Source organism: Trachymyrmex cornetzi, unplaced genomic scaffold, assembly GCF_001594075.2.
Source record: "Trachymyrmex cornetzi isolate Tcor2-1 unplaced genomic scaffold, Tcor1.1 scaffold276, whole genome shotgun sequence".
Lineage (NCBI taxonomy): Eukaryota > Metazoa > Arthropoda > Insecta > Hymenoptera > Formicidae > Trachymyrmex > Trachymyrmex cornetzi.
This window is the reverse complement of record NW_017297438.1, coordinates 183,492-200,779: the sequence shown is the minus strand read 5'-3', so window position 1 is coordinate 200,779 and position 17,288 is coordinate 183,492. Positions and strand designations below refer to the sequence as shown.

Sequence of the window (17,288 nt, the reverse complement as noted above, 5' to 3'; positions counted from 1 at the left end):
CGCCACCACCACCACCTCCTCCTCCTCCCCCGCCAACACCGACATATATACCACCTCCTCCCCCGCCGCCGCCTCCACCACCGCCGCCACCTCCGCCTCCACCGCCACCTCCGCCTCCTCCTCCTCCTCCTACACGTCGCACATATCTACCTCCACCTCGGCCGCAACCACGACCTACACGTCCGCCTGCTACATATCAACTTCCTGTATCTGTATCAACACCTGCGCCTACGTATTTACCACCGTACGGACAACAGGGAATTGCATCATCAGCTGCAGGTGCTTCCTTTGTCCCCAGTCCTTCAGGTGGTTTTGCAAACTTTCCAATAACTGGTGGTATAATAAAGTTGAGCGGACCAGCTCAGGGTTCAAGTTTTGCGACCAGTCCTTCAGATGGTTTTCCAAACCATGATGGTTTTCCATTAACTGGTGATGTGATAAAGTTGAGCGGACCAGCTGGAGGCTCAAGTTTTGCGACCGCCTCAAGTTCAGCCAGCGCTAGTGCGTCGAGCGAAACGTTTATTGGATAACAAAATTAACCGAATCAATCTTCTGTTTCCATTCCTGCTATATATCAAGTTACAATACTGCAGGCTGACGGTGAGCTATCCTTCTACATCGGGATATCCCTCTGTAACACCAGGATATCTCTCGGCAACTCAAGGATATCGTTAACTCTATCACTGGCAAGAGTTAAATACACACTTCTCAAAATTATTCAATATTCATTCCTCATCTACTTATTTAATTTATTTGGATGTTAAGTTATTCTACGCGAAATTTTGTAATTTTACATAAACACCAACGACAGTATCAATAATATGAGAAATATACCGACTACCATTTAGCCATCATGATATCTTATAATTAGATTAGCAATAAATTATGCTTATGAAATTTGAAGAACTTGTTTGCAATTTATAATCAACTGATGTGAGATAAAATGTTTACATTGTTCAAGATAAAAATCAGATATTTTATAATATTGTATCTAGATATATGTATAGTTCATGAAAATTGGTAATGAATTGTCTATTCTTTGTTTTTAAAACAAAACAAGTGAATGTTTAGAGGTGACCTAAAATGTTGAAAGTATATAATGAAAACGTACAAATCTTATAATAATTTAATTCCTGTTTTCGATGGATTAACTGCATTGATAAAGTAACTTAAGTTTTACAACGGAAAATCTTAGATTTAAGTCCAAAGAGAAAGTCTTATGTAAAACAAATTAGTTATATTTTAATATATCTTTACAATCGATAAAACATCAGTGATAGATTCATAATAAATATATTTATATATTTAAGCACAATGTTTCTTTCTCGTTGTAGCAAATAAAGAAAGTCAGTGGCCTATTTAAAAAAACTTTCTTACTTTTTAACATTTTAAGTTAAATTTAAGAATACTCACATAAATTTGACTAACGTTATTTAAATGTTTACGTACAGTTTGTTTTTTCAAAAATTAGATCTCAAAATCACTTACATAAAACAAATGACATTTCATCTGCAACGATCAATAAATATCAAAGATATCTTTAAGTCCATCATAATTTTCTATAAACATCTAACAAGCGAACGATTAATCGTTTTAAATATATCCCACAGTTATTCAAATCATCCCGCGATCGTATTTCACTATGCAAGGAAGGTATTCGGATGAGTTTCATCTCATACTGTAATCTACTAGGAATGGTTGGCGACTTCTTATTCAGTAAAAAACTACAAATCAATGTAAGATTAGACTATGAGATGCGACACGTCGGCAGTGTAGGCGGCGGGCGACAGTCGGATGTCGTCGGAGCGGGAGATTGGCCGTTGTCTCAGATCGCTGTCACCGGGCCAGGCGCGACCTGGACTGCGCGAGCCCACGTTCGCCCTGGCGACTGTGTCGACCGCTAGGCTCACTGTCGCGGGATCGTTCAGACCGTTGCTCTGGATCCTTCGCTGCGTCACTATCGACGCCCGCAAAGTTTTCCGTTTCTGCTTACGAAACAAGAGAATGCAATAATTGACGGCGAAGGTGTATGAGATACGATCTAAGAGTGCTAAAAAGTCTCACGAAGATAAAGATTATAAGTATCTCAAAAGTAAATTGTACGGGTTTCTTGTTAGACAACTCTTTAAGAAATTCCTTAATAAATAATTTCAAGAGCAATACTTTTACAAATAAAATTGTACCATGATCGGAGTAACTTAATTATGTCGATTAATTTGATGTAATTTGATGAAATCGACCCTGTCGACTTCTTTAAATTAATTAAACTGAATTACCTCGATCATCCCTCGCCACTTGTCGGCGGCGTGTCTTGCTAGTTCCATTTTTCTCTGTTTACGTATTTGGTGCTTTTTGTATGCCATCTCGATTATGATTAGAGCGACTCCGCCGCCGATACCGACACCGACGACGATGAACACCCCTGCCATGTTCTCCAGGCCGAGAGTGTTTGGCATTTTTTCAAATTGCTCGCATTGTTGTACATTGCCATGCAAGATCCAAAGATTGTCGAGACTCTCCATGAAACCACCTGCAAAAAAATCACGGTTAGAAGAAAGCAACAAATCTCGCTGAAAGGAAAATTGGAATCGCGCGAGCATCAAGTGCTTTGCATTAAGACTTGTTGCACACTCACTTTCGTGGAAGTCTAAGATCGCCAATGTCACAGCGTCCGCCCAAGGCGATCCTTTTTGCAAACCAATTCCGTAACCCGAACGGCCAAATAGTTCACCAGCCGTCACTAATTCGCAATCTTGAGCTGCTTCGAATTCCAGTCGCGAGCTATCCCAGATGAAGGCCATTAATTTTCTGAAGGAAAAAAGAGCAATGTGATCATGTAATCAGGTTGACGTGTAAAATATATTAAACTGTTGTTGATGTCGATAAAGATATTTAAACGTCTGTTAAATAGTTTGTTAACAGATTGTGCTTCAATTATTTGGCGTAATATACGAGATCGAAGATATTGAAAGTATAGAGATTTTAAAATTATAGATTTAATGCGTATTTAATAATTCAATAACCTAAGACTTTCAACTTAAGCAAAGGATTAACGGTCCCAAAAATTGAAATGCTTACCCAATTTTAATATCACGAATCGCGTCTTCGGCAGTGTCATAGTTATTCGCCTCCATTGTACGATACATATTAGACAATTCTACTTGGCGTCTGAAGTACATGTCTACAGCGGATCCCTTCACTGTTGCACACGTCAAATTCTCCATCGTATTTCTGAGCTTTACAAATAAACGTCGCAAGTGTTTACATCGGATTGCATACCAGATACATCGATTCTCGGTCAGGAACATAGTTGGTTTTAATTCTTACTCGAGCGTCATTGATGCCGGTGAGTTTAGTTTTTGGTCGCTCCAAAACGAGGAACGCCGCTAAATTAGCGGTGTACGATGCAACGATGATCATAGCGAATCCGGCCCACACCATTCCCAGCACACGCGCGGAAAAACTTCGTGGAGTACCTACAAAATATAAATGATAATAAAAAATTTGATTAACAATTAAATGGCCACGTAGAAAATGTATATCTGAGTATATCCGAGAGCTCTAGTTTAACGATTTTTTGACTTTAAATTTGTAATTATTTTTTTTCTTTTTCTAGTGTCTCTCCCTCCAAATGCGACATCTGATTATGAAATGAACGAAAAAAAGATGAAAGAATAATACCTTACCCTCTCCTATACCGCTATTCAATAATACACCCCAAGCGAACCAGATAGCACTGGATAGATTGAGGGCATCTTCCTCGGTGCCGTCAGTGTTGGCTAGTTTGAATCTGCCGAAGGGTGAAAATCGATCGAGCAGATACAAAACCAACGCCACTACGTGCACCGATACCATTACGAGGATCCAAAGGGTATTGCTGAACGGTTGTAAGAAAGATACTAGAGTGGATGATCTTGAAGGCTAAACTCAGGAAAATATACATATTTATTTTTGCATAAAATGTATGACGTTTTTATTTTGTATAGGATTAAAAAGAATACCTTTTTCTCAAGGATAGTGATGCCTTGATACTTGAAGGGCTTACTGAATTCGATAAACTCGGCACGCTCTGGATTGATTGTTAATGGTGCGACGATCATATCCGCTCGTTCGTTGACTATCTCGCCAATAAGACCTGTCCATTCTTTTTTTCCTCCGACTTTTGATGTATCGAAACGCGAGAAAAAAAACAAGAAAAAACACAAAATAGAAATTTAAATTATTAATCCGTTGATGTCTAAAAATGAATTTAGAAACTAGATAAAATCCAAATTGATTCTTTGAAAACTTATCCCCTTAAGTAGCACAGCAGCGCTTGCAAAGCGCTAAAAAGCGATTATATACGCCTTTTTAGTGCTTTGTTAACGCTTTGTAAGCGCTGTGTGCTACTTGGGTCCTTTCTTTAAAAATTTAATATCTTATATTTGTATAAAATTCAATAATTCTGTTACTTACCCGAAGTATTTTTGATCACGTAGCTGCCAAACTGACCATCCGGCGATAGAGCTAAACTGTACGTGAAATTAATCGTTTTCGACAATTCTTTTAGTAAATCCACGCAATATCCTTTACAGCAAAACATTTGATTATCTGTTAAAAAGAAAAAAAATTAATTACGTTCCATTATATTTTCTAAGTAATTTTGAATACTATTGATTTGACGCAATAGAAACATCAACAACTTGTTTGAGTAGACGTAATGTTTATAGAGAACAAATTAATAAATCAAATAAATTAAACTAAAAATTCTCAAGACACACAACTTGAATCTAACTTCGAATAAGTTAACTGATGACTGATTCAATCAACAGAATCCCTTGTAAATCATTTTAATTCTAATCTCTTTTTTTATGTGTTGATAGGAAAAAAATTAATAGTTCTATCCAAGCTAATAAGATGAAAAATATTATTCCATAAATTAAAATAATAATTTGGTTGAAAACATCATTAAAATTGTAAGATAACTTCACTACTATGTTAACTAGCAACGCACCGTCTGTTATGTTGAAGTGCGGACATGCGATCTCCTCAGGTAGACACTCGGCCTCATTGTCAGGTAATACGCGAACATAAACAAATGGCTTTTCCTCGATTGTCAGCACCTTCAAATGCGTGGGTATCATGAAACCTTCGGGTTTGATCTTCAAACGACCCGGCCATATAATGTTGGATTCGTTCACTCGCAGCTTCATCTTGGTACCATTCTATTCGGTAACAAAGAATCATTACGTTTGAACTACGTGACTAACACAAGGATATGCCATTTTATACAGAATGCTTGTTGAATTGTCTACTCACAGCGGGATAAAAGTACTGGCCGACGGACATCTGCGTCTTGTTGTTATTGTCTGGACCTGTGTATTGGATGTTGACTATATCATACTCGGCGAATATGCGGTCCCCGTTATCGTCGAATGCCACTCGACCCGTCGAACCATGCGGTAATACTTGCTTGAGAATATACCTGAAAAGCCAAATAACAAAAGATAAGAGCGAAATAATAGAACTTTTATTGCTATCAGGATTGGTAGAAAAAGATTTTCGAATTAGAGAATTAGATATAAGAGATGATCATACTGGAAAAGACTCTTGCCGGTTTCCCATATGGAACCGGAATCGCTGCAGTCCTTCGGTGCCTCGGTGATCTTCTCTGTCTGATTCATCGCTCGCAATGCGGATACGAGGACATACCTAAACAGTACACAGAGAAACAAATGTAGGAAAGACAAATTTTTAAGGAACTATTTAAAATTTCTTTGAAGTAATCCCGATGTGCTAGAAATCGGTCCGAGATCTCGGACAGGGAAAAAATTAACAAATCACATTTGAACAATTTGATCACATGACCATTGCGATTGGTCAATTCTTTCTTCATCCGAGGTCTCGGACCGATTTCTAGCATCGTGGACACAAGGCTTAAGATCCATTAGCTTGCAAAAAGAACTCTTATTGTGTTATTATTTTTAATTATATTTAATTATTCGAGATGTGTAACATCTAAATAAGCTTAAAAAATATCAATTCTAAGTAAAGGCAGATGTGCAATGCAGTGGAAACCTGGTAAATATAATGGTAGTTTAAAGTATATACTAACAAGCTGTCGGATATATGCGATTTTTCCTGGGTAGCATTGATTAGCTTCAACCCCAGCAAGCCATCTGGCGCGTTTGGCGCGTCTAATGCCTGTTCGGTGACGATCCACACATATCCGGCGCCGGTCATGTTTAGATTAGATGCGTCGTTGAAAATCACTTCCGCATCCTTCTTCCTGTCACGTGTTCAAAGAAGTTTATTGAAGTATTTTCGCAATTGAAGTCCACGTATTAGAATATTTATTATTTTAGAATAGAATTTGTATTTTACGTTTCCTATTTTACTTTGTCATAATTCTCGAAATTCGTAAATGATGAATACTCACGAAGCATACATGAGGCAGACTCTCGCTTGTGCGCTTTTCATTTCCCTCAATTGCTCCTCGAAATTGTGTAATCCCGGTTCGAATTCGATAACTGATTCGACCTGAAATAATGATATTTAGTAACAAAATTCTTCTTTTTAATTCAGATGATGTAAGTAATAGCAATTATTGAGGAAATTACATAACTATTAGTATAAAGTACTAAAGTATAAAATTTATAACTTGTAACACAATTTAATAATAGTTGAAGTATTAATATTAACATAATAATATTATTGCCATAAAAGGTCTAAATTATTGTGCAACGTGCCTGCACTTTGATTTCTACGTCATCTTCTAAATTCTGCGACGTCGTCTGAAAACGTCCAAGAAGCGCGCGACCATCCGTATCGGAACTATGGATGAAGATGATCTTCATGTAGTTAAAGTGCTTCAGTAGTTCTACCCAGACATCCGCTTGATGAGAATATGGCGGTACAGTACGCAAAAATGAGACATGAATGTTCTGGAAAGATGTTACCATTCAGTTACCGCTGCATCATCGATCACATATAATCATACAATGTAGATTGTTTTTTATTTGATTTGTTTTTTTTGTACTATAATATAAAAGGTTTGTGTTTAGTAATGTATTAATTTTCAAATGAATTTTCTCAAAAATATTGTAAGCTAATATATGAAATTCCTACAAAAAGAAATAATATACTTTCGGTTTAGTTTTACGCGTAAATTTGCTTTAGTTTCTGTATCTATTATTAAATTGTACAAATTATTTATTTTATTTTATACATACTTTATCCGAAAAGGCGGAGTCCCTAGATGATATGCCAATCACGGGTATGTGATAAAAACCGCTTGTGTAAGAAACTGCTGCCGGTGATAAATCGCCTGTAAGCGGATGCGACACCACTACTGCGTACACCTGTTCGGCTATCAAAGATCGGCAGACGCTCAATGCGGTTCTGATAGGGTTGGAGTCCATTTCGATTACTGTGTGCTTGTATGTCACCCCTTTATTGACGTATTGGAAATCGAAATTGAGATGCTGAAATTGAGGTATATGTATGTATGCATAGTCATATTGAACATACACCAGATATATTGTACAAGTATAATATTATAATGCTTAGAATTCTCTTTAGTATACATTTAACAATTATTATAAGTCAAGTTACATATATATATATATATATATATAATATATTGTAAGTTATATATTATTACACGCTGTTATTATAAAATTAGCATTATTAATCTTACGTCAATCGTTTTTTCAAAGTGCTCTTTGCTGTCAACATTGGAGAGAACACCACCGATCTTGAAGAATCTTGGATTGTTATAGTTCATTGTCCTGGCGAGGACGAGTCCTAACCGTGGAGCATTGTGCAAGATAATGAAGATGAGTGACAGCACAGTCTTCATACGTAATTTCGTCATCGTGTAGCAACCTATTCTTAAACAAATCTTTACGTTAAATCAATAAATTACCAATTTTTGATAATTGATATTGTAATTTCAGTCATAAACTAAATAAGATGAAATAATTTATACATGTATAACATATTTTTTAACTTAATATCTTAATGTCCTCAATGTGTTAAAATTTGTATTAAATTTTCTTTATTAAAATTAAGATTGTTATAATAAACAATATATAATACAATCAATAATTAAACGAAATGTAATTAATTAGTAAAGTATGAATAGTTTTATCTTTTTTGATATATATTTTTAGTTTAATAAAAAAAAATATTAAAAAATTAATATCAAGTATTTAATATTTTAAATATGCCTAAATTATATAAAATATTTAAGAATTTTTATTCTTTCACTATCGTAAATTGTAATTTAATGATTATTTATTATAATTTTATAATCTTAGATATTATTAATAACAGACGTCAGATTCCGCTATATAAAAAGTAAGCTTGTGCGGAAAGATTATTTTTGCAAAAGTATAATATTGTTTTTGTTGGACCTTATTATTGCTAAATAGATTAAAAGATGAAGATTAAAAGAGTAACTGGGTCATTGATTTGTATCCTTTCCTAGAGTAAACAGCCTCCGCCCATTTCCACGATGAAAGTTGTTCGTATTTTCGCAACGTCGAACAAAACGTTGTTTCAACTCGTATTTCTCTACGTGTTTTATTCGTCTTCAATACATATTTATATGTTTGAAGGTCATTATTAGTGTTTTATATAATTAATATAATTTTTTTTTAACTTATATGTTTATATGGAGCATTATACAAACACGTATTTAAAAATAATAATTGCTGATGTTATCGAAAGTCTTACTGGGTTTTAATCGTGTGAGATTCACGCATTTTAAAAGGAAATTCAAGCAGCTTACTCACGTATGATTTCTGATGCTTTATTATATGCACCTTATCTTAGATATCTTGTCCGATTTTCTGGAGCGAGACGGATCTCCAAGGATCCACTCGGAACCTACTACTATTTATTACATGTCAAAATCAGTCCACGCCCGAGGGAAGCGCACCTTGGAACAGCCCAAGCGCTAATGCCGAACCTCGAGATAGAGCGCGAGCGCAAGGGATGTAGAGAGTTGGGAGATTTGTCATTGATCCAGTCGGATGCTGCGCGTAGAAGTTACCCCCGCCACGAGGTTCGATCAAGAAATCGCCAAATTCAAACAACGCTAATCGAAACAGTCGCTGCGCAAATCTGTTTCTACATTTAATATCAGTACGGTTGCTTTCATTGTTATTATTTTCTTAAAAGTTACTTACTTAATGTATAAAGTTTAAAAATACATAATAGAGAATGGCTCAAGAAATTTAAATAAAAGAAATTAAAGTAAGAATAGCTACGAGCCAAAACAAACAAATTTTAATGTACACATAATAACGTTGACATCAAACATAAAAATAAAACAAAATAAATCAAGGCCTAAACAGCGAAGATCTATGTTTAATTAATTTTTCGGCATTTTACTTTTATGATTACTTACTTATGTGAGTCTATTTTATAATAGTCAACGGATATTTATTTGGAACTTTGATAATGACCCGAAGGTGGTCGAAACGTTAGTTTTAGGTAGGCATATATTTTTATTTTGTTTTATTTTTATGTTTAATGTCAACGTTATTATATTGTACATTAAAATTTGTTTGTTTTGGCTCGTAGCTATTCTTATTTTAATTTCTTCTGTATAAAGTTTATCTATAAATAATTTTGATATTGTATTAGTGGGAGATAAATTAATGAGACACACAAATAGACCTTTTTTCGATAAAGTTATCAAACAATACTGAATGATATTAGGTTAAATAATAGTGTACAATTAATGATATATCACAATCATTTTTTAAAATCTTATTTACTTGATTTTAAAGATTCTTAATATTGCTTATGTATTTACTTGTATAATGAAATTATATTTGGATGCAGCATTTCGCGAAATGATTATCTCTGCGTAAACTTCTTCCACAATTGCTGTTACCAGATAATTACGACAATCGAGGGCGAACAGTGCACGCAAGATGACGTAATGACAAGCGAAGGCCGACGTCTAAGAGACAATCAGCTTAAACCACAATGCGAAGCGCTTTCTAACGACATTTTGGACGCAACATTTTGTGAGCGATTAGTAATTTACTTTAGATCGAAGAAATTTTCAGGCTTGCGTTGAAATAGTAAATGATATGTTTGACGGCAATATGTAAATTTTATCAATTATGCAGTTGAGTTGACAACCGCGATTTTCGACTTTACAAAGTACTTATTATATCTCTATATGAATAAATATGAAATCTGTTTATTATATTTCTATAAAAGGTAAGTTGTTTATTTGACTACATCACGAAACGTTGTGTTTCAAAACACTTTTACTCGTTAAAACAAAAGTATTTTTTTTTTCAAACAATGATCATATTATATATTTTATTTAATACAAGATCTAAGGACAATGAACTCGATATTCCTTCTTCTATTATAAAATTTTGAATTTCTGGAAATATATATATATATATAAAGATATATATATATTCTAGACGTGTGAAATATGAATGTAGAATCAATTTCAATAATCTAAGCAATTTCGATTTTCTCAAATTTCATTCAGACGTTAAAACGTAAAAACTATATACGAAAACTATTTGGAGCGTAACAATTAGACCTTTTCCCTTATTAGAAAATTGCTCATTTTTTTGCAATGTATATCAAGCATAGTGTAAGTTATTTTATTTCAATATATTGAAATGGATTTTATTTTTTCAGAACAATTAAATTTTATCCAACATTTCGACTGTTAACGTTTTTTATACAAAGTACTTCAAATGTGTAGCTACTCGTCAATCTCTCTTTCATCAAAAAACTTTGTATAGCTCCATATTCATGTAACCCAGTTTCGCTCGTTCAAAAATGATGACTTGTCTAGCGATGGTCACACTCGTGGTTTTTCCCCTGTCAGTTTGTTTGCACGTGGGTCGCGGGTGATTTCCGTGAAGATGCCTTTGCGCGTCAGCGTCACCGACGTATCGATCCCACTGTAAATTTCCAGTTAGTAGCAACCCTCCACCAGTCTGCGTGCGCACCCCACTCGTGTTCAGTGAGAGTCTCAGTAAGTCTCAGTCTACATTACAAAGTCGGGAGAAGTGCTTTGGCAGCTAGACAAGAAAACGCTGATCATCGATCGTTGACATTTCTATACCTCGAGTTCAAGTAGTTCGTCGGGCTTGTCTTTGAAAATTAAATCAAGGGACACCGAAGCCCTCCTCACCGAGGAGCTTTCGGTACAATCAAAGGGAAGGAAAGGCACAAGGGTTGTATGATCATAACAGCGTCCTCCTATACATATAAGTAGATATCGTGTCCAAATAGAAGCAGAGAGTTATTCGTTCTCCAGTCATTGGAGAAGCAGGCGAGGGTGAACACCAGGCGGTGACAAAGAGCGAAGAAAGAGCTCGAGGAGCTGCTGGACGAAAGACCAGAGAGACCGATCGACTAAATCACGGGCGACCAACCAAGCAATATAATCCAATGTATTACGGTCCCCCCGGTTCCGCCGAGGAAGCCGCCGAGGAAACATGTCGCTACCACGAGAATGGAGCTTTCAGGACGCATGTCGGGCGTCGAGCCTGTTGGCCGACGTCGACGTCAGCGTCCCTACGACAGCGTCCCAGGAGATGGCCGTCACCGGCAACAATCTCATCGACGAGAATATGAATGATCAACCGGCGACTCAGCTGGGCTCGCTGTTCTCCATCCACTCGGCGCCAGTGTACGATCTGAGTGGCGTCGCCAGCGGGGTGCCGTCACCGAAGCGGCCGGCATCCTTGGCGGTGCAGGCGACGGCGACGTCGACGCCAGTCGTACCGCCGCATCTGCAGAGCCCCGAAGGCACTGTCGTCGAGGACGAGGACAACGACAACCTGCTGACGATATCCAGCCTCACTGCCCGGCCGCTCATCGCCAAATCTAGGGAGCTCAGGTCGGTGTTGGAGTGAATATTGTCGAGGGTGTGTTAACCAGGTATCGGCTGGTATCGGCAAATGAACGCCGATTATGTACATGCTTGCTTATGCGATAAATTTATACACGTTTAAATTTACCTTTTTTTTTTGTTCAGCGCGCTGTTTATCGCAGTATTAAGCTGTTGCATGCGAAACGTGTCGTTTCCGTTAACGATTTTCTCATGATTTTTTAGGAAACGAAAACGTGTGATAAATCTTATAGATATATAAAAAATGTAATAAATGTAGTAAATCTTATTATAAATATATATATAAATCTTATATTCTTTAAGAAATATAAAAAGATGTAAATAATAGTTAAACATACATTTAACTTTCAGTTCAATTATGCATGTTAAATTATGCTAATCCTTTGTCTTACGTTATAGACACGATTCCTCTCACGAGTAAAATTTACATTACAGATTGTTTCTATTTTGTAAATTGTTATTATAATCTTTCAACTTTTCTCAGTAGCTTCCAAATATATTAAGATTAAAAAAAAAAAAGAATAGAAATTGTCGAGGGTAGTTTTGCATTTTTTCCAAATCTACACGTAATTATTCGCTTACATAATAACAGCTAAATGCTAATTCAGATCCGTGAGGTATGCAGCTCCGAAAAGAAGGAAATCCCGGCAAAGAAACGAGACGAAGAAACCCCGGAACACCACGTACGTCCCTTTGGACGGTGGTTACGGTTGGGTGGTGGTATTCGGCGCCTTTTTCGTGCAATTCTGGGTGGCCGGATTGGTCAAGTCCTACGGTGTGCTGTATGTCGAGGTCATGGAGACTTTCAAGGACTCATCAGCCTCGGTCGCGTCTTGGATACCAGCGATTCTGACGTGCCTATGTTTAGCGCTTGGTAAGTCATCGTTCAGGCTTCTCTGCCTCCGCGACCTCAGTTTCTCGGGGGGGAAAAAGAAGCGTAAGTCACCGTACTCGCCTATGATCCGTCGTTAGATGACCTTGTCCGTTTGCGTCGATATAATATTTAATCGAGGCGCGCTAAATCGATATTTCGTTTCGCAGCTCCTGTAACGAGTATGCTCTGCCAGAAGTACAGCTGTCGAACGGTGGTTTTCGTGGGTGGACTTTTCTGCGCTCTAGGACTTACTACTAGTTACTTTGCCACGCGATTAATACACCTCTTTTTTACATTTGGAGTGCTGACAGGTTTGTACAATTCGAATTTCAATCTCGCGACCCGATTCTTCGATCGATCCTTCATATATATCTTACGCGTTACGTCTTTTGCATCGCCGCACAGTTCCAATATCGTATTTTACTGAAGAAGCAAAGTTAAAAGTGTCCTTGCAGGTATCGGCGGTGGCTTATCGACGACTCCAGGTATAATCCTGGTATCGCAGTACTTCGACAAGCACCGCGCTTTGGCAAATGGGATCTGCGTGTCCGGCACTGCCGCGGGTAGCTTCGTATTCCCGCTTTTGATCGAATTTCTGGTGAAAGACTTCGGCTTTCACGGCACAATATTGTTATTAGGCGGTTGCATGCTGCACGTATGTGTCAGTGCGACATTGTACCGACCACTGGACGAAAATTATGCTCCTGAGGAAGACGTCTCAGTGGAGAAGAGCGAGAAGGAACTGAAAGATCAGGTATACAATCGAATGCTCAACTGATATATGTTATACATATATCTACTATTGATATTATTTATTGTATGTATACATGCAAATTATTTATAAAATATGTAATTAAATATATTTTCTTTATAAAATATTGCAAACGACTCAATCTGTTTATAAACAGATATACTCTCCATGCAACAATAACTAATCAATATATATCGGCTGTAAAAATTCAATGGCAATTTATAATATTCACCGGCTGTCTTTCTTACTGTATCTCTCTAGGATCAGGACAAATCAAAGCAACAAAAATTGGAATTATTGTTCGCCAATGATCCAACTGCCCGACACAACATGCTGAACGAATTGTTCCACCAGAACAGCGGCGTGGTGGCGGTCGAGCTGACTGACAGTGACGAGGAGAAGGACGTGATGGGCGAGGGTCTTCGCATGAAGCCTATTTCCAAGATTCGTAGCTCCAGTATCCTGCACAGCGTGGAGGATCTGTCTACGGACTCGACGTGCGTGTACAAGGCCGCCAGATCGTCGCTCAGATCGTTAAAGTCGTCTGTGACGGGGATGGGTCCGCCGGAGCAACAGCAGCAACAGCCGCCCCCGTCGCCGCCGAACAGGATTCCGTCCTTGTCGCTGACATCGTCGACGGAATCTAAGATCACGTTTATGCAGAGACTGACGCGATATCTCGACTTGTCGCTGCTGAAGAATCCGCAGTTCATCATGATGTGCTTCTCCGTAAGCCTGATGTCCACTGGTAGCCCGTACATGCTGTACTACCTACCGGCGTACGTCCACGCCGCTGGATACACGAAATCGGAGGCCGGCTACCTGGTGGCCATCTCCGCCGTGCTCGATTTGTGCGGCAGACTCGGTCTTGGCTGGCTCTCGGATCTCAAGCTGTTCGATCGGCGGAAAGGATATATTGGCAGGTGAGCGATTTCATTCACGTGTGACACGCATCTCGATCTCGATGAGATTCAGAATTCAATTCGCGTCGTAAAATAGTCGAAACGTCGCGTTAGATGGAGAGAGAAAGAGACACAATTAATTATCGTTAAAACTAAAATAATTATATCTGTATTCCCGATAAATAAATTATGAAAATCGTCTCCAGGAAATATTTATGGATCGCTTCTATTCGCTTCACGCGTGATACTAAGAGACTGCAATTTAATACGGTTTAGGGGATATTTTAGGATCCCGAGAGAGATATTCTGGGATATCATCGGTTTGAATATTTAATGAACGAACAATTAATTATCCCAATGCAATATCCGCTTGAAATATCTTCAGGTGGATGCTTTCGTTCCGGAAACGATAAAACGAAAGTATATCAACGACTATTGAATTATTGAATGTCTTTTTTTCATTGAGCAGCGTGGTCGGTGCTGGCGTGGCGGTCTTGGCGATTCCGATGGCTCACTCCTTTTATGTGCTGGCATGTTCCGTCGGCATGTACGGGTTGTGCCTAGGCTGTTGGTTCCTCCTAGTTCCCGTCCTGCTCGCCGATCAATACGGCACCGACAAAATATCGTCCAGTTATGGTCTTGTGAGGATGTTCCAGAGCTTTGGAGCGATCTCCATTCCACCTCTCGCAGGTAACGACGTCACTTTCTTGCCCCGGAACCGTACACTGCAATCATTTCTCAAAGGCAGCAAATGCCCTTTAATTCAGATCGAGTTGATTCCCTTTCTCTTGTCTTCCCTTTAATTTGATCGATTTAACTTTTTCGTGAGTGTGTGACTATAGAAAATTACACGCGTGCGACTCACTCCAGAGACAATAGAGAAAATATTGAGCCACGTATTGCACTATATATTGCGTTAATTATTCGCATAATTACGTCTAAGAGTGCGGAGATAAAAATATAAAAGCTGCACACGCATACACGTATACATAATGTACAGCCAGGGTTGCTCTTTGTTTTAACCACCGCTGGTCTCTCTTGCAGGATTACTTTTTTCTAATAAGTAAATAACGATCGATGTGTGCAATACAGGATAAAAATTGAGTTTTTTTTTGCCACCAGACGAGATATCTAATAATTTTTATAAATAATTATACATCTTTTGAATCACGTTGATGATCGCCTTTTTGAATTGTTTCAATATTATTATCTTTGAAGATTACGATTTACGTTTTTTTCAGCTTGTTTTTTTATGTATTTGTCCAGATTTTTATTTAAATTATGTCAAGTAGTTCTATGTTCATATATTTTTTATCTTGATAAACTTGTACATTATGGTTATAGATTAATTGCTCAGATGGTTTTATAAAATAGATAAAATAGAATAATAAAATACTGCAACCATCACTAATTCGGTATCGATTTTTCTTTAGAGAAAATGTCAAGTCATTAATAGTATTTGAGTTGTATAAAGGATTATAATTATTATGTAATGTTAAGATGTTATATATAATGGATAATATTTTCGCAAATTCTGAATTTCATAAATAAAATAAATACGATGGTAAATTACAATCTCAAGTTTTATAAAAAAAATGGACTGCACACATTAAAATATTTACGAGAATATTCCTAAAGTATGTTTGCGTGAATATACACGCATATATTTAAATTGATCGTATTTATTTATTTACATGCAATTCGTTTTGTTCTTTCTAGTAATATATAGTTATATATTTCTAATGAATTCTTATTGATTTTAGTTGCTATATATTATATTGATTATATAATAATTGATATTGTTCCAGGTTATCTTCGCGATGTAACTGGAAGTTACACTGTGTGTTTTTTGTGTATGGGTACGTGTATGGTCATAGGGGGTTTACCTCTGCTTTTGGTTTTCAACGAGAACCAAACAAATCCAACAAAGCTGCCCGTGAACGCCGAGAATAACAATCGTCAAGGGGACACTACCATAAAAGGATAAATTATTTTGAAAATGTGATCGTTGACTATAAAGTGATTTAATGTGTAATAGGAAAATAAATAAATCGTAACAGTTGTCACAAAAAATAACATATTAATGCTTACTGAATATCTTCAAGATGGACTCCCTGCCTTTTTATATTTTGAGACGGAATATTTTTATTAGATAAATTTCATGAAATAGATTAGAAACTTATATATTCATGCTTTATTTATTCATTTTATTCTCTAATTATTTCTGACATTCTCTCTTGTATTTCAATATTTTCAACATCCTTTCTGTCAAGTATTCTTTCAAATAAATTTAATTAACATTCGGTGAGAGTTTTAAATTACGTATGTTTTGTGAATGTATAAGCAATAATGTTCATGTGAATACATATGTCTCATGAATTTTAATAAACGTATAAACAATCTCCAAGAAGTTTCCTTATCCTGTTTTTATTATTTACATTTTACATATTACAATTATATACAAAATCTTTTATTAATTTAATGTCTATTAAACATTGTTTATATATATGAAAAGGTGATTATCACATAGAAAGTAAATTAATTCAAATGGATATATGAATAATATTTAAAAAACGATGACCAATAATCTATAATATAAAATCTTTACAATATAATCTATAATATAAATTTTTATTAAATCTAAATATGTACATGTTGAGTCATGATGTTTACGTATTTCTTTTTTTAATCTTTAAATTGGTGTGTGTACATATGTATACATACACACACAAGATGAGTCATGAGTATATTAAAAATTTCATAAGCGTGTTCCTAGATAAAAAAGAAGAATAAATGTTTCTATGAACATTAGGTTACAAATGCCTTGAAATAATGGACACAAATAAGTTCAAAATTATATGTATATATACATAT

The 17,288-nt window shown here is 36.5% G+C and overlaps 2 protein-coding genes across 3 annotated transcripts; one reads left to right on the top strand and one right to left on the bottom strand.

The window, feature by feature from the left end:
• Positions 1-1,445: 1,445 nt before the first annotated feature.
• On the bottom strand, positions 1,446-8,922 carry Nmdar1 (glutamate ionotropic receptor NMDA type subunit 1). 2 transcript variants are annotated; one of them, XM_018508916.1, is made up of 17 exons: positions 8,778-8,922; positions 7,679-7,866; positions 7,212-7,463; positions 6,729-6,923; positions 6,419-6,519; positions 6,095-6,268; positions 5,578-5,691; positions 5,299-5,464; positions 4,994-5,204; positions 4,456-4,590; positions 4,002-4,159; positions 3,687-3,921; positions 3,328-3,476; positions 3,079-3,236; positions 2,636-2,808; positions 2,277-2,530; positions 1,446-1,985 (listed from the first exon to the last, which is right to left on the bottom strand). In XM_018508916.1, the coding sequence occupies exons 2-17, from the start codon at positions 7,853-7,855 to the stop codon at positions 1,743-1,745; spliced, it is 2,895 nt and encodes a 964-aa protein (XP_018364418.1). In that variant the 5' UTR covers positions 7,856-7,866; positions 8,778-8,922; the 3' UTR covers positions 1,446-1,742. The 2 variants fall into 2 exon arrangements, with proteins under 2 accessions (XP_018364418.1, XP_018364420.1); XM_018508918.1 differs by having other exon boundaries at positions 1,743-1,985; positions 8,808-8,922.
• Positions 8,923-11,011: 2,089 nt separating this feature from the next.
• On the top strand, positions 11,012-16,474 carry Sln (monocarboxylic acid transporter silnoon). The gene is made up of 7 exons (XM_018508919.1): positions 11,012-11,875; positions 12,496-12,761; positions 12,929-13,072; positions 13,217-13,515; positions 13,774-14,435; positions 14,884-15,104; positions 16,223-16,474. Exons 1-7 carry the CDS (start codon positions 11,472-11,474, stop codon positions 16,399-16,401), a joined length of 2,175 nt encoding a protein of 724 aa, XP_018364421.1. The 5' UTR covers positions 11,012-11,471; the 3' UTR covers positions 16,402-16,474.
• Positions 16,475-17,288: the final 814 nt, after the last annotated feature.

Excerpts from the sequence above, each read along its gene's own strand:
- Nmdar1 (XM_018508916.1), bottom strand. The coding sequence starts at position 7,855 with ATGACGAAATTACGTATGAAGACTGTGCTGTCACTCATCTTCATTATC. Across the intron at positions 6,924-7,211 it reads ACTCCGCCTTTTCGGATAAA|AACATTCATGTCTCATTTTT; the intron begins GTATGTATAAAA and ends ACATCTTTCCAG. Across the intron at positions 5,692-6,094 it reads TCGCATATATCCGACAGCTT|GTATGTCCTCGTATCCGCAT; the intron begins GTTAGTATATAC and ends TGTACTGTTTAG.
- Sln (XM_018508919.1), top strand. The coding sequence starts at position 11,472 with ATGTCGCTACCACGAGAATGGAGCTTTCAGGACGCATGTCGGGCGTCG. Across the intron at positions 12,762-12,928 it reads GTGCCTATGTTTAGCGCTTG|CTCCTGTAACGAGTATGCTC; the intron begins GTAAGTCATCGT and ends TTCGTTTCGCAG. Across the intron at positions 14,436-14,883 it reads CGGAAAGGATATATTGGCAG|CGTGGTCGGTGCTGGCGTGG; the intron begins GTGAGCGATTTC and ends TTCATTGAGCAG.